The sequence below is a fragment of the Nematolebias whitei genome, chromosome 8 (genome assembly GCF_014905685.2).
Source record: "Nematolebias whitei isolate Nwh7 chromosome 8, NemWhi1, whole genome shotgun sequence".
In the NCBI taxonomy this organism is placed as follows: Eukaryota; Metazoa; Chordata; class Actinopteri; order Cyprinodontiformes; family Rivulidae; genus Nematolebias; species Nematolebias whitei.
This window is the reverse complement of record NC_056505.1, coordinates 20,297,080-20,317,257: the sequence shown is the minus strand read 5'-3', so window position 1 is coordinate 20,317,257 and position 20,178 is coordinate 20,297,080. Positions and strand designations below refer to the sequence as shown.

The window sequence follows — 20,178 nt, the reverse complement described above, 5'->3', positions numbered from 1 at the left end:
TTTATTTATATATATATATATATTTATAAACATGTTTAGCATATCAAACTTATTGTGAAACTTATTTAAATAATAAATTGTAGTTCATGTTGTATGCTATTGTGTAACTATTTTGTATTTTGTACTTTTTTTTCTTGCAAATGTGTTACTGTACTGTGTTAAGATAATACTGTCAAGACGATCAGTGTGATAAACAATTGTTTAATTTTTTTAAATATTTTAACATATCACCAGTTTAAATTTGTGGTACAAAAGTATTCATTAAACATTTTTATAACATAAATAAACAGCATCTCGTCTTTCTCTCTGATGCAAAGATATGCAAACAAATTGTTTACATCTACACATTAAAAAACTGCTCAGTTTTTTAATTATTTTTCAGGGGGAAAAAAACCACATTGAACAAGTTTTTCCAGTCAACAGGGAAAATATTAAAGCTCAGAAAAACCCAAGCATATTAGAGTGTAAGAGTTGATGCAGACTGGGTTCAGCTTTCTACGTGTTTTGCAGGGACAGATGTGTCTTTCCCTTGGACACAACCACAGCTTGCTCGCCGATGCTGTCTTCAATAAGCAGAGAGATGGCGTCATCTAGCTGCTTCGATGCTGCTAACGCCACCACAGCTTTTTCTGTGGGGAAACCCATCTTCTCCAGCTGCTGAAGCCTGAGAGAAAACACAAGCAGGAGTCTGAATTGCTGCTTAGATACAAAATATTTTATAAACGTTTGGCTTATTTTTACCTATTCTTAGTATTAAAACATACACAGTGCTGTGCTATTGTCTTGAGTCAGCCCTTATTTATTTTTATTTCTGCTTTTTCACTCATTTACAGTTCAGTACTTAACCATTTTTAGAAAATTTCAATATATTATTTTTAGGTTGTTAAGCTACTTCACTCTGAACTATAGCATGAACTATAGCATAAAAGGCTCCTAAACTAAATGAACCAGTGTTTTGTTTACATATTACAAATAACTTAGCAACTTGACAATTACATGTACTGTTCAGCAAATGCAGACACTTTTATTTTTTTAGGAAATACAGCAAAATTATGCTGACACTGAAACGTACCAGGACTGGACAGAAAATTTGTGAAAAAGAAGCCAAAGACTTAAAGATCTACAGAAAGTTTGAAGAATACAAGAAAGTTTTACTGCTTGGAGTGTAAAGAAATTGGTGGCGGTTAAAATTTCTGAACAGTAACATTTACCAGTTTACAAAATGTTCATAATAATACGAACCGTAGAGATGAAACTGAAGATTTGGGCACCTCAACTTTTGTATCAGGCTCGATCACTGGCGCATCTTGTAATGAGGCCAGTATTCCTGCTCTTAGCATCTCCTCCTCCAGCAGCTCTGCCTCAGGCACTGCAACGGACTCCTCCATCACCCAAGCAGATGAAGGTTCCATCCATGAGGGGTGGCTGAAAGCTGCTGGATCCCTTAGTGGGGGAGTAGTTTGTTGATTGACAGGCAAGAACGGGGGAAGTGAGCTATACAAAGAAAAATTGAGAAACGGTAAAATGTGCTTTCTGCCATGCTTGCTGAGATGGTTGTACTGATTTAAGAAGATTTAAAATTGGAATTATTTACAGCACCTCTGTGAGGTTGTAAAGGTCGGCAGTCTGAATCGAGCTGAAGTAGGAACATACAACCAGTTAGGAATGAGGTCAAAAATCTTTGCTGCCTCCAGTTCTTGTAACGTCCCAATGAAAGACTGATGATCTGCAAATTATGTTAAGTATTAAAAAAAAGGCAGAACTACTCTTATCTAGATAAATTCATTATGGATTTGATGGGATAAGATAGTTTAGGCTCAAACCAGTTAATATTACATGAAGAGGTTATGAAAAGAGGACAGGACCAAGATGTTTGTCCTTCACCAAAAAGCAACATGCATCTCAGAAAGGAAAAAAAAAAACTCACAGAAAAAAAAAGCACCCACAAAACATCTCTAATAACATGGAAAAGGTCTGTGATTTAAGAAAATAAATAAATAAACAAACAAACACGAAAGGATGAAAAATGAGCAAAGACAAAACAACAAGTGGCATACAGAATGACCCAAAGATTTGTTGAACAGGTACAAGGAGATGACAAACAAGTCAACAAGGGACAAAACAAACAAACAAAAACAATAAAAGATGCACGTTATAATCAGAGAAATGCAAATTTACCAAAGATGTAGAATAAAAACAACCAAGGGGACAAAGTCTACCACAAAGATATGTAAAATTACTACAAAATGACAAAAAATACTGCTTGGTAACTTTTACAGGCTTGTGCCCAGTGGTAAGTTTTCTATAAACTCAATAACTAGATATTGGGGAATTGGTGGCGCAGAGGTTAGAGAGGTGGGCCTGTGATCCAAAGATCGCCGGTTCACGCCCCGCCCTGACAACATCAAAATTGGGGTGGGGTAGGTGAAGCACCCACACTTGCCCCCATCCTCATTCGCCCCACTCTGGGCCCATAAGCAAGGACCTTAACCCCCCCATCTGCTCCCCAAACAGGTCTCTCTTGAAAATGAGTTCTCGTGGCTCAATGAGACTACCTGTATAAAAAAGGGTAAATGGAAAAAAATATATGGTCTCAAAACAAGACCCTAAAAATGAACTACACAAAATTGTATCCACACTAAAGGGACAGATGTTGGGTTGTGGATTCGCATTTCTGAGGCTGTAGGTTTGAGCCCAGGTTGCATCATAAAGGACATCTGACATCGAACAGTTGCCAAATATTTTATGCCAGTTTGCTTGTTGTGGCGAAACCTGCAGAAGGGAGCAGCCAAACAACAACTAAAAGGATAGAAGTTACAAGTAAAAGTGTACTTTAAAAAGACTGCAGCCTATAGATACATTAATTAATTATAAAAGATTTTAGGAAAATATATTTTGATTACATTCTGTTTCAGGAATATCGCTTTTTAGCTCTCCAATGGCTGGAGAAGATGTGATGGGAATAAACATGTCTTTAATAAAACTATGGCAAAATATAACATTTCCCACACAAACCACAAGAAAGGTGTAATTAAACACAGCTGAAATTTTTTAACTTAACTGCAGCTCTAGAAACTACAAAATACTGCATTCCGACAAGCTTCAACAAACTGTATAAACAAAGAAGGATACAGTTGTGTCCGATGCATATTGCACAAAAGTGAAGTAGGGCAGGCGTCCCCGGTAGCAGCAGCAGGCCAACCAGCAGGAGAAGCCAGGGGAGGGACCAGACTGGTAAACACCTCATCAACCTCCTTTGTGTTGTCTGTCGACACTGAGCTGTAACTAGTGCGAGTTGGACAGCAGAGTAACCACAGATCCGACTCGCTTCACCTCCTCCCACAAAGAGGACCAGAGTGTAAACAAAAGGCAACACAATTATTGTCAGGGTGGAGAGGGCCAGCAAGGCGACAGTTCCCCAGCGGCGCTCCTGATATGTTCCTATCAGCAGCAGGAGTATAACACTGACCAGCAGGGAGGGCAGGTCATCATGGCTGAGAGCATACAGAAACACATCTGAGGAATACAAAACAGTTACAGGCATTTATTGACCAAAGTATGAGGGTTTTTTTTTTCTTAAATTGCAAAACTGATTTACTGTACCTCTGACTCTAGGGAAATCTCCTCCTGGACCTAAACTGAGACTTGCCTGAATGGCCCCAGCATACATCAGCAGCATCACTGTTATCAGCACAGATGTTGCCAAGCAGAATCCAGGGCGATGTGATCTAAACCACAGTCCATCTGAGATATGACCCAGCATTGTGTTAACATCAGCTGCAAGACTCCCACTCTCCGATTTCAAGATTATTCGGGCAAACAAACATCTGTTTATAATTACAATAAATGTCACAAGTGAAACTATGGTTTACAAATAAATTAACGTAAAATGTAACGCAATATAAATTATTCAACAGAACCCTTTTCTGTCTTTCTCGCTATCAGAGACATTCAAGCAATAATCTTAAAGCTTACAAATGAAGCCCAAGTTTTTAAATTATTCAAATCCTTAGAAGGCAAGTATAAAACGCCGTGACTTATCGCTAAATATTTATCCTACATAAGGAAGACGCTAACTTCCGCATATTGTCTTCTTCTTTGATTTGTATAACAGACAGCAGGTGTACCGCCATCTACAGGCCGTGGAGGAATGTTTTTTTTCTGTGCTGATTTATTGTGCTTTCAAAATGAAAAAAAATAATAATAAAAAAAGAAAAGGAAGCGGGAAGTGTTTTATTTATTTATTTATTTTTAATTGATAAACACACAGAACTACAGAACACTGCAAAAGAGAAAGATATGTACAAACACTCGTGGGTCGCGCTGTCGAGGATCTGATTGAAAAAAAAAAAAAAAAACGAGATCTGCAGCAGCTGCTGGGAGGAGGCGGGGCTGCACAAATGCAGTGGAAGCGCAGCAGTTTGTGCAGCGCAGGGCTCCAAGTAAAGCAGGAGATAACTAGATATTTTGCTTGTGCCCTCACTGCACTGGGCCCCTTAAAGATCAAGGGCTCCTGGGCAGTTGCCCATATGGTTAATCCGGCCATGAACAGGAATGCACATAAAGACAAACACTGACTTTTGTCAGTTTAAACTATGGTTTTGCAAGGTTTTGGAGTTTTCAAACATGATAGGTTTGTGGGTTCAGCAGGAAAACAAATGTTATTGTTAATCAGTCACCACTGGGATTTGAACCCAGAATCTTCAGTTTACAAAACTGACGCTTTGACCCTCTAAGCTACAGTGCCTTTGATTTATTGTACAAATGGTTGAAACACACATTTTATTTCATTTAAGCTCAGTTTGCTAACCTGCAATGTTGAAACGGAACAAGTCAACCCCTGATGATGACATGTTTAGTAAGAGTTCTGGTCATGGTTGACAGCTGGAAGACCTGGTCTTGTTGTCGCCACATTTCCCACCAGCTCCAGGATCTCAGGATGTCTCGTCACCGGTTGGGTGAGCTGTCTGCTGGACAAATTCTCTGGCATGTGACTGTCTTCTGGTGTGTTGTCGGCCAGTGAGGGTGCTCTTGTTAGGATGGAGATGGGCTTGTGCGAAATTCTGTTCCCCTGTGAAAATCTGTTCCCTCTGTGTCGGGAGCGCGCACTGCAACCAGAGAGGTGTGATGTGATGACCATGTGATGTCACGTGATGTCATTAAAGGACTCAGAAATCAAAGACATGACATCAAAGGACTCAGAAATCAAAGAAAACATATCACATGACATCAAAGGACTCAGAAATCAAAGAAAACATGACATCACATGACATTAAAGGACTCAGAAATCAAAGAAAACATGACATCACATGACATTAAAGGACTCAAAGAGATCAAAGGCAACACGACATTAGATGACACCACATGACATCACAGCCTTCCCGAAACATACTCCAAGCACTAAATGATCCCAGAATAGGCAACATGAATAAAAATGCAACAAGTACTTTTAAAATACTAATGATCCTGCGTTTTGTGTTCTGGCAGGAGTAGGGTTGGGCAGAGGATCGAATGGCTTCCATGCATTTGCATAGGAAACAATGGTAGCCTCCAATAAAATAAAGTTTCAGTTACAAGGTTTGGTTCTCTGCCATCTGTGTCGAACAACTCATAAATGCAAACAAATGTCAGTATTTTTGTGTAAACGACTTACTGAACAAGACGAACTGCAGGTTATGGAGGGTCCACATCTTAGATTCCCTCTAAGAAAATGAAACTTGACAGGAAGTGAGTTTAAATTTACATTTCTCTACGCCCACTATTTGTCAGTGTGAAAGAAGCGTTTCAAATTCTCTCACTTCTGTGTTCAGAGGTCGAATTTCAAATGATTACCCATTAATTTTTGTCTTAGTAAAAATAAATAAAAATCTGAGGTCAGAGTCCACTGCTATCTGGGTATCAATCAGCAGGTAGAAAGAACGTGGTATTATCTGTGTGTTTATGTACAAGTACTTGTTTATTTATGCTTTTATTTATGTGATGAATCATGCATTCATTATCTTTACCCGTTATCATATCATCAGTTTTATTTGTCCTTGTGGTTTATGTTTTATTCTTCTGTTCCTTGTGTTTTGATTCCTTTGCGTCATTAGCCCTGATTTGGACAGTTGACCTTCACTGGGTGGACCCAGCCTCTCAGCTTTGGGCACCATCTTTGCATGACCAATCAAGAGGGTTTAGAAAGAGTTTGGATGGACAGGTGGATCATTCACAGGTTGACTGACAGATATATTCAAAGTGTGTTCATTTTAATGTTTAAACATTTTCTATTTTTCTTTGACCCAAAAAACTTGGTAGAGTAGTACTTAAAACTGCCATCAGAGGGCGCTCAAACCTAACGTCATGACAAATTACATGATCAACAAGAAAATGATATTCTGCAATACTTAATGATGCCAAAATAACCATCTGTGCAAATTTTTATTTATTTATTTATAGTCATTTACAGAACATGTTTTATTGGGGACTGCCAAGGCACTTATTATTAATTAGTAAAAATAATTAACAAATTATTAATGACTCTTTAATAATTACAAATAACAATTATTAAATATAAATTAATTAATATTACTTATTTATCTAAAAAAGTTAAATCTGGTCCTCTGGACATTAAAAAAAAAACAAAAGAAAGTAAAACATCAAAAATAACAATTATTAAATATAAATTAATTAATATTACTTATTTATCTAAAAAAGTTCAATCTGGTCCTCTGGACATTCAAAAAAAACCAAAAGAAAGTAAAACATCAAAAAAATGTAGAAACGTTTCATCTCTCATCCGAGAGACTTCCTCAGTCTGAGGTGCTGTATTCAGCTCAGTCTCTTAAATAGCACCTTCTCAGAGTGGATCAACCAGTTTTGCTGCTGACAACCAAAACCAGCTGCTCACATGATCAAGAAGGACCATCAGCCTAACGATGGATCATTAGCACACTGATGGCTGTTTACTGTTCACAGAGGGCTGAGTGATACTAGCAATCACAGCATTGTAAGAGGGGGACAGTTGAACCCGGAGGCCTCCCCTGTTTAATGATGGACGATTTCTTTTCACAAAGATGGCCTCCTTTACTCCTCTCTCAAACCAACGTTCCTCTCTGTCCAGGATGTGAACATCTTCATCCCTGAAAGATTGACCGCTGGCCTGGAGATGAGTGTAGACCGCAGAGTCCTGGCCTGATGATGTTGATCTTCTGTGCTGGGCCATCCTTTTGGCCAGTGGCTGTTTAGTTTCCCCGATGTAAGACTGATCACAGCCCTCCTGACACTGAACAACTTACACAACATTGCTCTGTTTGTGCCGGGGGACTGGATCTTTGGGATGAACCAGTCTTTGCCGTAATGTATTTTGGGGTTTAAAAGCCACTGGGACGTTATGTTTAGAAAATAAACGTGTCAGTTTCTCTGATACTCCCTCAACATATGGAATGACCACTGGTCTGGGTCTGGGTTCCTCCTTTTCACCTGTTGGCTGACTGGAGTCCTGTTTGGGTTTCTTCTCTGCTTTCAGGAAGGCCCAGTTAGGATATCCACATTGCTCTAGAGCCTGTCTTGTGTGGGATTTCTCCTTCTGCCTGGCTCCTGAGCTAGTGGGGACGCTGTCTGCTCTGTGATACAGAGTCCTGATGACTCCTAACTTGTGCTCCAAAGGGTGATGGGAGTCAAACTGCAAATACTGGTCTGTGTGGGTGGGTTTGCGGTACACCTCAGTTTGCAAATGTCCTCTATCAGAGACTGAGACCTCACAGTCCAAGAAAGCCAACTTGCCATTTTTTTCATCTTCTCGTGTGAACTTGTTGTATTTATCCACAGAGTTGATGTGGTCAGTAAAATGTTGGACTTCCTGAGATTTGATTTTAACCCAGGTGTCGTCAACATACCTGAACCAATGACTTGGTGGTGTCCCTGAAAAGGACGTCAAGGCTCTCTTTTCTACCTCCTCCATATACAGGTTGGCAACAATAGGAGAGACTGGAGACCCCATAGCACACCCATGTTTCTAACTATAATATTGCTCCCCATATGTGAAGTAGGTTGACTGCAGGCACAGTTTCAAGAGTTGACACAGTTGTTCTGTGGAAAGCGTGGTCCTGCTGCTCAGAGTGGTGTCTGATTTTAATCTTAAACTGACCACCTCTACTGCATCATCAACAGGAATGCACGTAAAGAGTGATGTGACATCAAAAGAGACCATTGTTTCATCAGTCTCCATGATGACATCCCTCACCTTATCCACAAAGTCCATGGTGTTCTGTATGTGGTGTTCTGAGCTGCCAACTAAAGGGATGAGTACAGACGCCAGATATTTGGAAACATTGTAAGTGACAGAGTTAATCATGCTAACGATTGGTCTTAAAGGTACACCTTGTTTGTGGATTTTAGGTAAACCATACAGACCAGGTGTGGCCTCCTCTGGGTACAGTCTGTGGTACAGAAAACGGTCAATAGCCTTGTCCTGCTCCAAAATTTTCAGGCAATCTTCTTCTTGTAACCACTTCCTGGATCTCTTTTCAGAGGTTCATAAGTGTTTAAGTCACTAAAGAGTGTCATAACTTTCTCATGATAGTCTTTCTGGTTCAAAATCACTGTGCACCTTCCTTTGTCTGCTGGGAGAATGATGATGTTTTTGTCCTTGCTAAGAGTGGTGAGTGCGTCCCTCTCCTCTCTACTGATGTTGGAAGGTGGTGGTTTGGCATTGCTGAGGCAGGCTGAAATTTTGATTCTGAGCTGTTCTGCTTTACCCTCTTTAATTTTGTTGTTGCGGATGGCTGACTCAGTAGCTGTGATCATCTCCACCAGAGGAATTCTACTTGGTGCAACCGCAAAGTTCAGTCCCCTGGCAAGAATCTCTGTCTCTGGCTGGGTGAGCTGTCTGTCAGATAAATTCTTCACCCACTTTTCTGTCTCCCTGACATGTAATTGACTACTGGAGTGTTGTCCTACACTGAATGTGTTGTTATTGGAATAGTGATGGTGTTGATGAGCTATTAGTACGTTAAACTTGTTTTGTTGTCGAGTCTTGGACTTGACATGCTGTGCTAAGCGTGCCTGATATGTACAGTCCATCACTTGCTGAAGTGTGGGCTGATCTAGGCATGTAGTTAGTTTTTGTTTAATGCACTCTTCCTTGGCCTTCAAGGCCTCAATAGTAAAATTGGTCTCAGAGAAACTGAGACATTTATTTTCTAAACATAACGTCCCAGTGGCTTTTAAACCCCAAAATACATTACGGCAAAGACTGGTTCATCCCAAAGATCCAGTCCCCCGGCACAAACAGAGTAATGTTGTGTATGCTGTTCAGTGTCAGGAGGGCTGTGATCAGTCTTACATCGGGGAAACTAAACAGCCACTGGCCAAAAGGATGGCCCAGCACAGAAGATCAACATTATCAGGCCAGGACTCTGCGGTCTGCACTCATCTCCAGGCCAGCGGTCACTCTTTCAGGGATGAAGATGTGCACATCCTGGATAGAGAGGAACGATGGTTTGAGAGAGGAGTAAAGGAGGCCATGTTTGTGAAAAGAAATCGTCCATTATTAAACAGGGGTGGAGGCCTCCGGGTTCAATTGTCCCCCTCTTACAATGCTGTGATTGCTAGTATCACTCAGCCCTCTGTGAATAGTAAACAGCCATCAGTGTGCTAATGATCCATCGTTAGGCTGATGGTCCTTCTTGATCATGTGATCAGCTGGTTTTGGTTGTCAGCAGCAAAACTGGTTGATCCACTCTGAGAAGGTGCTATTTAAGAGACTGAGCTGAATACAGCACCTCAGACTGAGGAAGTCTCTCGGATGAGAGACGAAACGTTTCTACATTTTTTTGTTGTTTTGCTTTGTTTTGTTTTTTTTGAATGTCCAGAGGACCAGATTGAACTTTTTTAGATTTTTCTACCTGGATTATTGAGCATGCATCAGGATATTACTTATTTATATCAATATTATCAAATATATTAACAGTTTATATATATTTAATAAATCAATGATAATATTATTATTAATTATTAATAATATTATTAATAATACTTTAATAATAAATAGGCAGCCCCTGTCAAAGTTTCTCCAGGAACTTTCTAGTTTCTTTATTATTCTTCAGTCTCTGTTAATGCGGCCCGAACCGCAACATGGACCCCCACAAAAGTTATATCAAAACGACCAACCAGGCAACGGGAAGTGTGCCATTACTTTTATTGGCATTCGGAGTTACCAAGGCAACATATTTTGCTAACAAAGATGCCAAATTTCCCATAGGAAATGAATGGGAGAAAACTTTTCATAGAGACTGAAGAACGCTGGGAGCCATTTTGGTTCAACATGTGTTCCAATTGTTTCACCCCGTTTGAAACGTGTAACAAATGATGTTTGGTCTGGCCCGCCTCCCATATCTATGGGCCTCCCGCCTCAGCTCCTAACTCTGAGTTGAAGTCCGGGAAACCTGGAAACATAAGTTAATAATGTCCGTGAGTGAAGGAGCAAACTTCCATCTTCTTCCCCAAACTTGGTCTGATTCATTATAAATTTACACAATTATGAAATCTTACAATAAACTTTCCTCAGTCAATGTAATTATGTCTCGGTGTCCTTTTGTTACCCTATGGCATCATGATCCCTCCATTTTAGTGGGTAGAATACATCCTCCTCAAGCTTGGCAGCAAAAGTAAGAAATAAGCATTTCACGCATAAATCAATTCAGATATCATCCATTTACAATAAATACCACAATTTTCCCAAGTGCAATAATATTTTAAACATACACATTGCTTTACAAATTCCCTTGAATTGTTGTTTTTATCAAGAGTAATAATCATGTTAACATGTATAATTAAATACAGACATCTTTAAATGACCATGTATACTTTAAGCGCTCACCTGCTGGTTAACTGTATGACTAACGGTAGAACCAGATTCCCCCATGCTTTTGTTCATTTGTTTAATAAAGATTTCTAAAAAAAGAAAAATCCTTGGACAACTCTCGCGAGATTTGACAGTTCTTCACCGCGCGAAGACATCATTTCTACTGCGTTTGGTCGTCTCGTGCAGTTTGCTAAAATGGCGTCAGCTCCCGGTGAGTGAAAAATTAGTATTTTGAACTTATTTTACACATTTCTGCAATTACGATCAAGATATTTTCAGAATAAGTTGTTTTACATGCATAAGTAACGATATTGTTCTATATTTCTTGGTGTCTATGGTTGAAAATGTATTTGTAAGGATCGCTGCGTGGCGGGCCTGGTCTTTAGCTCCTCGTCGAAAAGCGGCTATTACCGCATGGCTTATTTTCAATTTGTGCTTACTCAAGTTTACTTTTAAATTACAAATCACAGCAGAGTGGGTTTAATTTTGTCCACACTTGTATAAATTTAACAAATGAAAGTCTTGTTGCTTTGTTTAATTCCTATTCAGCATGAACTTTGCATTGAATGGCGACGCAACGGCCTAGTGCTTCCTCGCGCGCGCGAACGTTTTGTTCAAAAACTTACCGTAATTGGTTTTAACCGACATTAACGTTTGTTTTCACAGATTACAGCTCCTACACCCAGACTACTGCTCAGCAGGGGTAAGTTCAATCAAATCGCGTATTATTTTTTGGGTTATATATTTATGGATGTTTAATGCTATCTAAATAAAATTAATTTGTATGACTGCAAAAATGTTCAAATGAAATTGTAAGAAGAGTAGTATCAGTAGTATTACAAATGGACGGAGCAAGGGTTGCAATACAGTTATCGTGCTATAAGTTCACACGAGTACCTTTTTTACAGGTATGCCTCCTATGCTGCCCAGCCATCGCAAAGTTATGGACAGGCTGCTCAGGTGAGCTAGAACAAAATAAGTACCGGTAGATTCTCTGTCGAAGATTGCTTTTGTTGTTCAATGTCGCTAATGGTAAACCCAATTGTAAATATTATTGATAATTGAGCATGCATCAGGACAATTGTTAATAATGTCTATAAGTAAATTTTAAGGAACAATAGTTTATACATATTATAAATAGCAACTGTTTGTTTTTTCCCTTTCCATAGCAGACCTATGGCCAGCAGAGTTATGGATCATATGCTCAACCTGCTGCCCCTGCAGCTGACACAACTTACACCCAGGCTACCCCTGCAGCTGGAGGATACCCTCAGCAGCAGCAACAGCAGTATGGATCTTCATATGGCCAGCAGGCAACAGCAGGTTAGCTTTTTTTAATGTGACACAGGTCTGTTTGTCTGTTTTTACTTGGTAAATAAGTTTTTGAACTAGAAGTAGGAATCAATGCTTGAACAAAAGTACTTATTTTAAAAAGCTCAGAATTTCCTTTTTTTTTTTTTTCTTTTTTTTATACAGCTGGATATCCTGCTACCCAGTCTACCACTCATAGCTACGCACAGTCAGCCCAGGGTTATGGAGCCAGTGGTTATGATAGTACACCTGCAGCAACTGCTGCTGCTCCAGCTCCCTCCCAGTCTTATGGCTCTCAGCCAGGGTACACTGCTCAGACTGCCTATCCTGGATATGGTCAACAGGCTGCTCCTTCTGCACCTCAGAGGTATGTTTTTTTTTTTTTGGTAAAATCAACCTAGTATTAGATTATTTAACGCTGTTTTACCTAATGCACTGTATTTACTCTCTTGTAGTTATAACGCTAACAGCCAGCCTGCTAGTTACAACCAAAACAGTTACTCCCAGCCTGCAACATATGGACAACAACAACCTGGTTACCAGGGTCAGCAGGCAGGCTACAGCCAACAGCAAGCCTACCAACAGCAGACACCACAGCAGCAGCAAGCTCCTCCTGCCTACCCTCCTCAGGGTGCTGGTTCTTATGGACAGGCTGCAGCCAGTCAATACAGTCAGCAAGGAGGACCACCCAGTTACGGCCAGGCTGGCCATTACAGTAAGTATTGCTATTTGGATACCAATAATCCAAAGTATTTAACTTGAAATCAGGTCCAGAATTACTGTAAACTCTTTAGCTCTTTGTACTGATAGTACTGTATTAATTTTTATATATATAATTTTTTTTTTTTTTTTAAGATTACAGGCAGGATAGCCAGGGTGGAGGTTCTGGTTACCCAGGCTCTGAGCCTGGAAGGTACCAGAGTGGGGAAAGCAGGGGCCCTGGCAGGGACAGCTTTGATCGAGGTGGAATGATGCATCGTGGGCGTGGTGGCATGGGGCGTGGAATGGGGTATGTATATTTCCTTAGCATGTAATCTCAGTTTGTTTTTTGACTACAGATGCTGTGGCTATTTGGGCCAGGGCCAGGACGATCTTTGAGAAAGACAATTCACTCCAAACTAATATTTTTAATGCTTGTAAAAGTTGTGGAAATATAGAAATTTATTGGCTGTTTGTGCTATTAAATTGTGTCCCGATTAAAAAAAAAAAAAAAAAAAAATTTTAAATCACAGTGGCTAAGTGTGCCATCAATATTGTCATTCTCATGCAGTTTTTCTTGGCCCTGCCTCATTTTGTCAAAGGTAAGTATGATTCCTGCATTTAATTTATTTAATATACAAATTAATATTCAAATTGAGACCTGTGCTTAAACATTGGATTGAATAGCTTATATATAATTTGTGATGGGTGACAACCATGTTTTGAATAGTTGGGAAGTGGCAGATTTTATGATTTCCTTTTTTCACAATCTACAAAATTTTACATGTCAACTTAATTGGATTTTATTAAGAGGTATATTCATTCAAACTTTATATACATGGGTGATTTGTATTTGGACAAATTCATGGAAAATATTCTGTTTTCTAGGCTTATAGCACTGTGTGCGTAACGAATCTTGCAAAACCAAATAAAGTAATATACTGTGCTGGTACAATATTTTCAGTTCCATCTTAAAAGCACATTTGTGCACACAGTTAGTTTGTTTGCTCCTGGCTTTTTGATTTACCACCTCATTGGTATTTTAAGGTGTTGCTGTGTTTTTTTGGAATATGGCAGAAAATGCATATTGCCTATCAACTGGTGTCAACAAATGTAACCTAAACAAATACATCCCATACCAGCTTTATTTGTAGAGCACTTTAAACACCCACAGGACCTAATTGCTGTACACATAATAAAACAGATAATAAAGAATGATTAAAATAATTAAAAGTCAACATTACAGATGGTGTCAAAGGCCAGGGAGAAGAGATGGGGATAAAAATATGACTGCAGTCAACTGGCAGAACTTCCAAATATAAATTTCAATCTCAGTGATTTGTGAACCCCTTTTCTCTTGAGATCCTCCTTTTTAAAAAAAAAAGTTCTCTTTTGGTTTTTAATGTCTACGTTAGTTCCAAAAGCTGAACATTTGTTGCACCGCTTTTTCTACCTAAAGAGGTTTTTGAATCAATTCAATGGGTTTTGCTGACGTTTGAAAAGTTCAGAGGGCGGTGAGGAATTATGGGGTCGAGAAGTATTTTAAAAGCTAATTTTATGCATAAATTTACATTTTCACTTCACTGAATGTTGTTGAAGTTCACTTTTTGTCTTAAGTTGGAAGATGGAAGACCCCAAACACTTAAAGAGGCAAACCTCAAAAACATGGGAAAACAAGACGGTGACCTTACAATGACCTTAAAAACCTGCTTTCACCAGTATTCAAAAACTAATCAAAGTCTGGTTTTGTAGTTTTGTCAGTCCATGGATTTTGGTGCAATTTATTCCAGTTTAGAGTAAAACTCTGGTGACTAGTTTTCCGGTTTATTACTCATTAATTACACACTTGTGTTTTGAACAAATAATTTAAACATTTTTCCCATTTGAAAATAATATGAGCAGTTTGAGACCAAAAACAAGGTGTGAGAAATTATGGGGGTATTACACATGTGTTGGTTTCGATTTATTACATGTCTTAAATAAAGAGACAATAATCTGACAAGTCATTCATTTGAATGATCTCTGAATAAATTGTTTACTCAATTAAAGTAAAAGTTAAAAAAAATTTATGAGTGGGTTTGGAATCCCAATTTTTTAAAGCTCGCCTTCCTAAGGTTTGATATTTTAAATATCTTTTTAAAGTTTTCTGGTTGGTTGATATACTTATTAAAGAAAAATTTATTTGCACCATTTTTTTTATTTTATACTTGATTCTTTTCAAGCAAACATGTGCATGAATTCTCAGGTATGAGGAAGGTGCATGTAAATGTACACCTGTATATGGGCCTTCAAGCCTGCTAATTTGTAGAAGTTGCCCTGGACAGTCTAAAAAAATAAATAACCCCATTTTAAATTTAAAATGATGAAAAATTACATTTAACTCAATAATCAAATTAGTACATATAAAGGACAGGAGAAAAACAAGAATACAAGACGGGGAAGAAAAATATTGACCAGTTTCAGTTGTGTATGGCTGTGTACAGAATTGTTTAAGCTGTTTTACCTGAGAGTTTAACTTTTAAACAATTTCGAATATTAAGCAAAAATTATATTTGTCCAAATGTTTTGTACCTCACTGGTTTAATCTCCCTTCTCTGCTCCCCTTGTTACAGCTCCTTTGTTGTTGGCTTTTAAATGCAGTTTGCACACTACCTCTGGAACAAGGCTGTTAAAGGGTCAAATTTATAAAGATGTATAAACACATCAAGTCTTAACAGAAAATATCTCTTGTATTCTACATTTGTGTTACACAATCAGCTTTTGACTTAAAATTGTCAGAGCGTGTCTTTATACAATATTACTTAAAAATGAGTTTGGTTGCTTGGCCCCAGACTTACAGCATGCAAATATAATGGTGCAGCCTTTATTTGTAGACATGATCTTACATGCTGAAGAAAGGTTTTAAAAAAAATTGAAAAAAATCATTCATGGAAACAAATTAAGTTGCACAAATGGTTAAATTTGTTAAACCAAGAGTTAAACATATGAAGTTGTAGTTAGCATTTTAGCATAGTTTGCCTCTGCACAGGTATTGTGGGGGGTGGGTGTGTTTTTGAAATGTGTTAAATTGTTTTGTGACTTGGAATACCATTGTCTTATTTTTATTTTGAGCACTTTTTAACATGCTTTGTCACATTTATACCGTACAGGTAACAGTGAGAGCCATTTTAAACCATCTTTTCTCTAAAAGTATCTGCTCAGTACAGAGTCTCCAGCTTAAGCAACAGGAAGGAGCTTAAACAAAGATTCCAAGTCTGCCTTTTTTCAAGAACTGAGGATGGTGCTTTGTTTTATAAGCATGACGGGCATATCAAGTTTTGTTTAACTGAACATATCCTTGGTAAACTCTGTATAAATATACTTGGTGTTTTATCTTTTTTTTTTTTTTTTTTTTATGGATCATTGTGTATTCTTTTTTTTTTTTGTTACTTGGTTAATGTGATCACATAGCTCCTGTGAAATTTCAGATGCATATATATATATAATATAAACTGTACAATAAGTTGTATTCAAAATTAATGTTAATCGAGCAATGGCTTGTCTTGGGTGCAGTATGTGTGCCATCCATGCATCTGAATTAGTTCTATAATTGTACAGATGTTTTAGATTTACCACATCTTAAAAGACTGTGAAAACATGTTAGTCATTAATGTTTTTGAAAGTGTATCCACTACTGCAAATTGTCACTGAAATTGTTTTGATCTAGCTAAAAAAAAATTACAGTAATAATCCACCTCCATAAGATTGTTACATATTTCTGGGGAGGTACTTTACGTTGCTGTCCGCTTAGTTGCAATGTTTTGATTACTCCCTCAATCAAGCCACTTTGCTCGAGCCATGGAAGTGGCTGTAAAAGGGAAACGCCTTCATATCTCCATTTATTCCCCCCTAGCAGCGCCGGAGACAGAGGTGGCTTCAGTAAGCCTGGTGGTAAGTTAACGAGTATTACACTGGTTAGTCTTTTCAAAAGCTTTAACTTTTTGGGTAAATATGCCTTGTGCATAAATGTTTAGTGTTGGGTTATACAACATTTTACAGATATTTTGGGGGAAAAAATTGATTTTTTTATTTTTGTTTTATGCCTAAGACCATTTGCTCCTGGTTGTACAATTCAGTTGGTTATTTTTTGACAAGCTTCAGGTGGGTTAAAACAAATCTTTTAAGTGTTGCTGCTTCATCAGATTTGAGCTGAATCTATTTTATATTTTGGAGGATTTCTCACTGGTCTTAAAGGCTTTTCAAATGACACATTTCATTTTTGCCAAAGGGTCTGAAGTGTTCAATTCTCAATTCAGATTATCATTTGTGGGAATTTTCTGCCACAAAGTACAATTTTTCAACTTCCCAATACGAGTCATTTGTCTAAAGAGTGTTTGAAATATCATCTGTAGTATTTCTCAGGTGTTGTATACTAAATTACAGTTCCACTCACTGACTTCTCTCAATCTGTTTCTCTCATTCTCAATTGGTGAACTAAAGGACCTATGGGTGATGAACGTGAAATGGGTAAGCAAATCTTCTCTTGCCCCCACACTGCCACTTGTTATAGTTGGTTTACAAGTATCTTGAAATGGTAAAGTGTACAATTTATTTAATTATTTAAAATTTTCCTACCTGTAGGACGTCCAGAAGAGCAGGATGACTCTGAGAACAGCACAATTTACATCACAGGATTGACCGAGAAGGCTAACGTAGAAGAAATGGCTGAATTCTTTAAGCACGTTGGAACATTAAGGGTAAGAATAATTCATTTTTCAGGTAGGCCGATTGTGGTAAAGCAGACAAACATCAGGTGAACCTTGTCTTGTCATGCATCTTGTCCAGTTTTGTTGTGTTTGCTCCTTAAGGATCTTGGCACAACTCTTACCGCAAGAGCATTTCTCGTACATGCATAGACAGCTTTGCTAATACCTGCAGATTCTTTATAGATTTTATGTTCACAGTATAAGTGTCGGTACAAAACGTGCAGCTAATGTAAAAACTTTACTTTCCCTCTGTATGAAGATGAACCGCAGACTGGGTCATGCTGCCATCAACATTTACACAGACAAGGACACAGGAAAGCCCAAGGGGGATGCCACTTTGTCGTATGAGGAGCCCGTTAGTGCTAAAGCAGCCGTGGAACATTTTGATGGTATGCTTTACAAATAAACCACCATTCCTAAATCGATACCAAATGTACATAAGTTCTTCATAAAATGTATCCAGTATTTAGGATGAGAATATTTAATTTTCTCAACCACAGGGAAAGAGTTTCAAGGCCGAAAACTTAAGGTGTCCATGGCTCGCCGAAAACCCATGATGGGGGGAATGAGAGGTGGCATGCCCATGCGTGATGGCATGATGGGCCGTGGAGGTAAATGTCAGCCGTATTTGTTCATGTACTGTTTGTCTTGTCATCTAAAAAAGTTAAGTCGGGTCCTCTGGACGTTCAAAACGTTTAGAACGTCCAGAGGACCCGACTTAACTTTTTTAGATTTTTCTATCTGTGTTATTGAGCATGCATCAGGATACGTTTGTCTTGTCAGTTTCTACAGGACATCATGTAAATGCCTAAATTAATTTGTTGGTTTTGTCTTGCTTTATGTTTGAAACTCAAGTTATTTTGCAGGTAATTCCGTGAATGTTTTTGTACATTGAAAATTGCTTTAATTTTCTTTCTTTCTTTTTTTTTAATCAGGTATGATGGGTCGTGGAGGAGAGCGTGGTGGTTTTGGCCCACGAGGAGGTCCACGTGGAATGAACAGAGGTGGACCCACAGGAGCCAACATGCAGCAAAGAGCTGGAGACTGGGAGTGTCCCAATCCGTATGTAGATTTTTGTACTTCTGCACTTTTATGAAGGTATTTTGTTTTTGCTTGTTATTCACAATTTTGTCATTTGTGTAATATTTCTTGCAGGGGTTGTGGCAACCAAAACTTTGCCTGGAGGATGGAATGTAACCAGTGCAAAGCTCCCAAACCTGAGGGCTTGGGTGGTGGCCCTCCTTTTCCTCCTGGAGGTGACCGTGGCCGCGGTGGAATGGGAATGCATAGAGGCAGAGGCATGGACCGTGGAGGGCCAGCAGGAGTTGGAGGCCCAGGTGGACCCGGAGGTTTTCGTGGAGGTTGGGGAGGTGACCGTGGTGGATTCAGAGGACGTGGTGGAATGGACAGAGGAGGGTTCCGCGGTGCTGGGCGTGGGGGGCCACCCATGGGTGGCAGAGGTGGAAGAGGAATGGGACCACCAGGTGGCAAGATGGATATGAGGTAAGATTTCCTCCTGATTGAGTACATTTTTAATAATTTCAAACAAATTATTAGAGATGGTTAATCAGTAATTCATCTATTGATGCTGATGATGCTTTCGGATTTCAAATATTTCTACATTCCTGTTTTTGTTTGTTTAGGGATCATCGCCAGGAGCGTAGAGACCGGCCATACTGAAGGAAAACTTCTTGATTGCTTCTCTTGAGGAAGTTTTTAAAGAAGTTTTAATTTATGATTCCATATTTTTGATGGTTATAGGCTTTCATGCAAACTGCAGTTTGTCAACTCTGTTTTTCTTTAATTTTTTTAGTTTATCCATGTTTATATTGCATCCTGTACTGTGCATGTCTTTTGTTTTTAAATATGCAGATTAGATTTGACGTTGTATCGTGAAATGTAATTTTTTTTCCATTGGTTCCTATATTTACCGGTACCCCTCTTTCCCATGAGTTAGATGATGGTAGTTGGGAAATAAAGTTTTACTCATTTGAAGTTTTGAGTTATGGGCTTTTTTACTCCCTCATACAATAAAAAAACAGAACAAACGAATGTTAATTTACTAATCAAAGCTGCTAAATCACAAAATGAAGTATTGTCCATTTTAAGAGTTTTTGTGTAAAATTTTTAAACCTTTTTTAGTTAAAAAATTATGTTCCCATTTACTTGGTTCTTGCTACTGCTATAACCCCATAAGTAGTTTGGGTGAATATTTGAAGGTAAAAAAAAAAAAAAAGGCTTGTTTGTTTTTTCATTAAGTTGCATTACAGTTGGGAACTAATTGAGTTACCAGTCTGTATAGTTTACAAGTAGTCCCTTGCTACCTCGCAGTTCTTTTGTCATGGACTCGCTCCATCGCAGTTCTTCAAAATAAAATTAGACACAACACAATTGGCTGATTGATGGATGAGCCACATGATAAGCATGGAATTTTTATTTAAAGTAACTTATTTTAAATTAGTTAGCACCTGCTTTACATTTGTGCAGCCCACACAGCTGCAGAAAAAGCTTCCTCCTTTCTCTGCAGCTCGTACTGCTTCCTGCTGCAGCTGATCAGCTGTTCTCGTTCAGAACAGA

The 20,178-nt window shown here is 38.6% G+C and overlaps 2 protein-coding genes and 1 non-coding gene across 6 annotated transcripts; 1 reads left to right on the top strand and 2 right to left on the bottom strand.

Annotated features, from left to right (window-relative positions):
- Nucleotides 1-112: 112 nt before the first annotated feature.
- Nucleotides 113-3,763, bottom strand: rhbdd3 (rhomboid domain containing 3). Its single transcript, XM_037680408.1, has 5 exons — nucleotides 3,604-3,763; nucleotides 3,133-3,516; nucleotides 1,600-1,726; nucleotides 1,243-1,494; nucleotides 113-664 (listed from the first exon to the last, which is right to left on the bottom strand). The coding sequence occupies exons 1-5, from the start codon at nucleotides 3,761-3,763 to the stop codon at nucleotides 496-498; spliced, it is 1,092 nt and encodes a 363-aa protein (XP_037536336.1). The 3' UTR covers nucleotides 113-495.
- Nucleotides 3,764-4,673: 910 nt separating this feature from the next.
- On the bottom strand, nucleotides 4,674-4,747 carry trnat-ugu. Its single transcript has one exon. It is a non-coding gene; the product is annotated as a tRNA-Thr (tRNA).
- Nucleotides 4,748-10,989: 6,242 nt separating this feature from the next.
- On the top strand, nucleotides 10,990-19,567 carry LOC119413961 (RNA-binding protein EWS). 4 transcript variants are annotated; one of them, XM_037681044.1, is made up of 16 exons: nucleotides 10,990-11,057; nucleotides 11,513-11,549; nucleotides 11,755-11,806; nucleotides 12,016-12,169; nucleotides 12,323-12,524; nucleotides 12,613-12,872; nucleotides 13,013-13,166; nucleotides 16,749-16,786; nucleotides 17,336-17,362; nucleotides 17,477-17,592; nucleotides 17,861-17,990; nucleotides 18,102-18,212; nucleotides 18,537-18,663; nucleotides 18,757-18,857; nucleotides 18,972-19,104; nucleotides 19,245-19,567. In XM_037681044.1, exons 1-16 carry the CDS (start codon nucleotides 11,042-11,044, stop codon nucleotides 19,279-19,281), a joined length of 1,695 nt encoding a protein of 564 aa, XP_037536972.1. In that variant the 5' UTR covers nucleotides 10,990-11,041; the 3' UTR covers nucleotides 19,282-19,567. The 4 variants fall into 4 exon arrangements, with proteins under 4 accessions (XP_037536972.1, XP_037536971.1, XP_037536969.1 ...); XM_037681043.1 differs by having other exon boundaries at nucleotides 12,019-12,169; nucleotides 18,757-19,104; XM_037681041.1 differs by having other exon boundaries at nucleotides 16,752-16,786; nucleotides 18,757-19,104.
- The last annotated feature ends 611 nt before the right edge of the window (nucleotides 19,568-20,178 follow it).